Below are 6,000 nucleotides of genomic sequence, written 5' to 3' on the forward strand. Positions count from 1 at the left end.
AAATATGATTTTTCGTAAAGTGAACAGTACCGAGAACTTTTCGTTAAAGTTCCCATCTTTATATGGATGAATCTTTTAGTTTCCTACCACTTTCGGATGAGAAAACAGACCAAGATAGAGTGAAGCTATAGATAACGCTGAAATAAAATTTAATTAGGTCGACGAATTACAACAAGACATAATTAAGCCAAAAACGTGAAATGGCGGACAATTACAAACTTCATCCTCAGCAGGAAGTGCAACATCTCTTACCGTTTCTCTTTCTATTGTTCTTCACACATTGCTCTGAAGTTCTGCAAATCCACCACAAACCAACACCATTTAAAGAACGCGAGACAGACGTGCGGATTTGCAGGTTAAAACCAACACGAATGATCCAACGGAAAAAGTTGTATGTACACTTGACGATCTGTGTCATCTGCCGTTGAAAATTGTCTTAGGACTTACATCTTGTTTGCCACGGCGAGTTCTACGGATATCATGAAGGTTGACTTGCCTTCTTCCCTAAGATACCGTACTTCTCCATTCATGAGCTTCACAAGTTTACTGCTGATGAGCAGGCTAATGCCCTCCTCAGATATGTCTCCGTTGTTTCCAAACATCTGGTTCAGCAATCCTTCTGGAATCCCACCACCGGCGTGTGTGATCCTGTTTCAATATATCAAATCAGCATCTCGTGATAATTGCTTAACTTGTAATACAAGCAACCACATTATACATGAAATCAGTAGTAGGTTATGAATTCAATTGTGAAGCTGTACCTGAGCTCCAAATGCACGAGCTGAACGGATTGTCCTAACTGATCTTTGGTCAACTTAGCTTCGATAGTAAGCTGGCCTCCAGTTGGCATAAAACTTACTGATACCACTAAGAAATCAGCTACGATTTGTTGAAGCCTAAGACTATCCCCATATAACGTCTCAGTCATGATATCTTCCGCTGCATTGTGGACAATGCGGATGCTCTTGGCATTGCTCTTAATCATGACTTGACTGACTGCGGCATTTAGTACTTCATGCAATGTAAACTCGACCATCTCCAGGTCCAGGTAGCTGTCAAGGGATCAGAAAAACAAAGAAACATTGTCCAGTCAGAATAAACAAAGTCAATAGCTTCTCCAGAAAAGAACATGTTTCGGATTAATCTGCCATTTTATGAACCGAAAGTGGGTTGTTGTAAGGATATCAAGGTGCCAGCATGTAAGTTGTTTCAGACAAATCATACCCGTCAATGATGGTATCAAGATCTGAATCATCCAGTATTTTGTTGAGCTGGTGCTGGCACTGGGCGCTCGTATGCAGAAGCTGTTGATGTTCTGCTCCCAACTCAGTATCCTCCATCATTTTCCGAGAAAATATTATACCGGCTAAAGGATTCCGGATCTGCCTTCTAATATAAGACAATTCCTTCAATCTCTTCACAGCAGTTTGTTCTGATAAGCGCTGGACATGAAGTGCTTGTTGCAGCTCTGGGCTAGCAAGCTGCAAGAAGCAAAAGACCCCAGTGACTGAGCCCTCACTGTTCAATTTCTTACTCAAGCACAGCAGGCATTCTATGTGTTTTCCACTACGAGCACAGAAACCAAAGGGAACCTTTTCAGACACCTGACCTATCATGGCATGGTTAAGTACAATACCAAGATTTACGAAAGATTCTTGGCTCTTGAGAGGACAACATGCCATGTTGATCCCAAAAACCTCTCCCAGAAGCATTTTATCCATTACCTCCTCTCGTTTCCACCCTGTTAACTTTGTCATTGCTGAATTCCACTCAGAACACCAGCCAAATTCATCTGTACCAAATATTGGGGGAATCAAGGGGCTAGGGTTTTGTACAATTGCTTTGTAATCACCCTCGATCCGGGTGAATTTGTCCATCACATTCTTCTGACCAGTGATATCCTGTGCCACAAAACACACCCCCACAACATTTTCCCGAATGTCTCTACTTGCACAAGCATTCACAACTAAGCTGATGGGACCAAGATCAGCCCTAGAACCATGTGTTTTTATCTCGAATTGGATGTTTTGTTCCTCTTTGCCTGACCAGGAAAAAAAAAAAGGATGAGTTTAATACAAACAGGGGACTATAATTGAAAACCTAATACATATCCATACAAGCATATAGCTATTTCCAGTAATAATTGAAAATCTAAAATGCCTAAACTGTCGAATAGGGTAAATGAGCGACATACCATGCAATGCTGAGTCCAACATTTTCTTCACCACGCTAGTCGAAGAATCCTCCACGAGTGTGAGCAAATGCTTTCCAATTGCTTCATCAACAGGAAGACCAGTTAACTCATCGATTTTTGTATTCCACCCATTAACCAGCCCATCAACATCAACAGCCAAAATTGGAACTGTGGCTGTTTCAATTAAACGGACCATCTCACTTGTCACAGCTTCCAGTTCTTGCATCCCTTCAAGTTTGAGGTCACTAAGCCTTACATTGATTGCTTTGGTGTTTGCTTCCAAGGTGGTTTCGACATCTTTGAAAGCATTCCTCAGAATAAGCTGCAAAGAATGAATTGCATCCATTTCATAGTCCTTCCAAGGCAAGCTCCTCGTCTTGACAACTTCAAGGAAAGCCTTGAATGATGATCTAGGGTGCATTTTAGAACCATCATCTTTCTCACCGGTTTCATGTTTTGCACCACCCCATCGAATTTCCGCAGCAGTGTGGGATCGAAACCAAAAGAGCACGTCCTTGGAAGTTATCCACACAGCTGCCATTCCACATACTACATCACCAAGAGCAAGAGCCCCAGGGAATCCTGCATCATACAAGCTATCTGTACTCAAACCCGTAGAATCCATATGGTACTCGGAGAGCCATGAAGCTATGTCATGAAGCTGAAAGTCACTCAGAGTCATTCCAAGTCTCCATACCTTGTTCTTGTACAATAGGGCAGCTCCATCACATTTCACTAGATCCATAACATTAGGGCTCTGTGACATAATACCTAAGGGTGCATCTCGTAACAGCATATCACACAACAGCGTTTGGGTGCGCAGGATGTTCTTCTCAACCATCTGATCTTCCATCTCTATCTCCTTATTGACATGGATGGCAAACACTTGAGTTAAAAACTCACAGGCATACCTGAGAGGGAAAGGAACAAATCTTGGACTTGTATTATGGCATACTACCAAACCCCAAAGTCTCTTTCTTTTTTGAGGCGGAACAGAATCAGGATCTCTCACCTCGTCATCCCCCTCATTAACAACTACTGCCATAACAAGAGATGCGATGGAATTCATATTCTTCATATATTCCAAATGGCAACTGTGTGGGGCTCTCAGGGTTGAACCGCACAATGTGAGATCCAGCGGAAGCTTCTCATCTTGAAACACCTTCACATGTTTCGCACCACAATCGACAATCATGCGGACCTTATTCTTCATAAATAGGAACCGTGCAGCCTGAGGTATGTCAGTGGATGGATAATGCAACCCTAGATATGGCTCCAGGCCAGGCTTCGTAAGCTCAGAGACCACTTCTCCATGATCATCATCATGAAATTTATAAGTCATCACCCTGTCATAACCGGTGAGTTCAAAAACCTCTTGGACCATTGTATCACAAAGCCTCTCCATGCTCCCGCTAGGCAAAGCTTGCAATCTGGCAATTGCTTTGGCAGCAAGCTTGTATGATTGCAGCGCCCCAGCAGCAGTCATAGGCACTTCATAAGGCTTCACCGGCTCAAAGTCAATGATCAAACTGCCCGTTACTCGATGAGTTATTGCATAGAAAGGCTTGCCAGAGGTCTTGCAATGAACTAAGATGGGATTTAAGAGAGAAACCTCTCCAAATCCGAGGGCCTTATGCAGTGCGGAGGCACTAGGGGCAGTGAAAATTGTTCTTATATCTGTTCCTAGGCCAAGGACAGGGGAGTCCCCAACGCTTGGGACTGCATGACTGACCGTGGTCAGCATTTCAGGAGCATTCGCACTGTATGCAATGACCTTGAAAGTCTTCTCATCCAAGGCTAGCAAGCATCCAAACGGTTGGATCGTCTTGCCTTTCTGTATGTTATGGAGATAAGCAGTGGTCACTTTGTCGGACCTAGGTTGTTGATCTCCACCAACTGAACTGCCGATACGCACTGAATTCGAGTAGTCAAAGGAACTACCCGATTCCTCAAAATCAGCATGAATCTTTGCATCAACAGTTGTCTGAGCAATGATTCTAGCGCTGTGTCTAGACCGCCCTGGATTGCTTGATGAGTTACTAGGTCTAGAAGAAGACATTCTCGCACAAACTGCGAACAGAAAACAAACTAATCAGAAAGATATAAGAAGCATGCTAACATGAAAAGTTGGAAACCCTTCTGAAGATATTGCTAGTATTGATCCATAAAACAGAAGGCTGATTCTAGTAATCATTGAGTTTATTTTCATCATATCAATCGCCGTTCAGATCATTGGAATACTAGGCGTAAAAAATCACTAGCAGAGCTCAGGATTTTTTACTAATACGCTTTAATGATGCTGAAAATACCAAAACTTTTACACGACTGCATCAACATTTTGAGATACGAAAACTTATCGCAGAGAACAGAACTCTTTCTTCTCAAAACAGTAAAAACACAAAGATCTTTAGCATTTCTAAAAACTGACAGAAACAAGTGAAACTAATTACAACAGAAACTTTAGTGAATGTAGAGCAATTACTGAACTTCAAGTTTATCTGATATCTTGAACAATTTTCCACCAATTACTTCATTAAAGCAAACACAGGTAAGAAAAACGTAGAAACAACTAGTAATTCAAGAAGCCAAAGTAACTAAATCAAGACTATGAGTTTAAAACCCCTATGAGCCCGAGTTCAAATTCCCTTCAAGTTGGATTAGTTTAAAGTAGAATATCGCTTATTCGCTTATATCAGAAAAATCAAAAACTAGGAGTCAACAACAATTCTAGCATCAAAAAGAAAAACAACCATCTTCCTAAAAGTGATCAGAACCAGAACAAAAAAAAAAAAAAAAAAAAAAAAACTAAATTAAATTAGGCAAGAAAAGAATCGCATACAACCTAACTTTTCTTCAGCTGCAGTACAAGCAAGCAGAGCTCAACTCAGTCTCTCAGGTGCAAACCCAACTTATAGAAAAACCAAACTGGCAAACAAAAACATGGGATTACTACAAAATTGTTATTAAATTAAAAAATTGTCCACTGAAGTCTCGAACTTTCAATCCCATCCCCATCTGTCCCTGTAATGGACACTAATCCCAGCGGCAGGACTGGACTGTTAGTAAACAAAGGAACCGCCTTTAATAAAATAACAATAAAATAAAAAAAGACTACAAATTTAAGAAAAGCAAAAACTATGAGATGGGTCCACTCCGAAAACACAAAACAATGGAGAAGGGTTTCTGCAGCTGGAAAAAGCTACCAAATTTGGTGGGGAGGGATTGGATGAGGGTTTTAGGTACCCTTTCCAAATGGGTAAATGGAGTTAGTTGATGACAGCCATAATTAGCAAAGACCATCATCTCTCACTTCCCCTTCCAATTAATCCATGGAAATCTGGCGGTTCCCAGCTGAAAATTGGAAAGAGAAAGCAACCCATTGGGCAGAATATACAGGTTAAACTATTGTCATCAATGGCGCAGTTAAGCTGCTTCATGATTACTTCATAAACTAATGGGAAAGTTGGTTTCAAAAAAAAAAAAAAAAAAAAAAAACTAATGGGAAAGTTAGGTTTCCAGAGAGTGGGGAAGTAAGAGGCGGAGAGTTGGGATTTTCTAGGATCTGGGATAAAGGAAGAATAATAGTACAGGCGTGGGATGAAATCAAAAGAATGAGCGGGGGGCTTATGAGGATCACGTGCGGTAACCCAATCCGATTGGCTGTATAACATCGGATTTTGGATGGTATTATAATATTATTGGTGACAGAGGATACGCATGCCACGTTGCTCTCACCCTCAACGTTGTACTATTGAGTCGGGGGACTCAGAATGTTACGATAATGATTGAGAAGCGGGAAGAGGATC

The 6,000-nt window shown here is 41.3% G+C and overlaps 1 protein-coding gene across 2 annotated transcripts; it reads right to left on the bottom strand.

The window, feature by feature from the left end:
• Positions 1-128: 128 nt before the first annotated feature.
• On the bottom strand, positions 129-5,658 carry LOC137745863 (phytochrome A-2-like). 2 transcript variants are annotated; one of them, XM_068485895.1, is made up of 5 exons: positions 5,042-5,658; positions 2,195-4,264; positions 1,225-2,041; positions 762-1,052; positions 129-648 (listed from the first exon to the last, which is right to left on the bottom strand). In XM_068485895.1, exons 2-5 carry the CDS (start codon positions 4,251-4,253, stop codon positions 444-446), a joined length of 3,372 nt encoding a protein of 1,123 aa, XP_068341996.1. In that variant the 5' UTR covers positions 4,254-4,264; positions 5,042-5,658; the 3' UTR covers positions 129-443. The 2 variants fall into 2 exon arrangements, with proteins under 2 accessions (XP_068341996.1, XP_068341998.1); XM_068485897.1 differs by having other exon boundaries at positions 5,037-5,658.
• Between the last annotated feature and the right edge of the window lie 342 nt (positions 5,659-6,000).

This window comes from Pyrus communis, chromosome 9 (assembly GCF_963583255.1).
Source record: "Pyrus communis chromosome 9, drPyrComm1.1, whole genome shotgun sequence".
Taxonomy (NCBI): Eukaryota; Viridiplantae; Streptophyta; class Magnoliopsida; order Rosales; family Rosaceae; genus Pyrus; species Pyrus communis.

Bases quoted from the DNA above. Each gene is read 5' to 3' on its own strand.
- LOC137745863 (XM_068485895.1), bottom strand. From the start codon at position 4,253: ATGTCTTCTTCTAGACCTAGTAACTCATCAAGCAATCCAGGGCGGTCT. The intron at 1,053-1,224 runs GTATGATTTGTC...ATCCCTTGACAG, and splicing joins CTTGATACCATCATTGACGG to CTACCTGGACCTGGAGATGG. The intron at 649-761 runs GTACAGCTTCAC...ATATTGAAACAG, and splicing joins CTCGTGCATTTGGAGCTCAG to GATCACACACGCCGGTGGTG.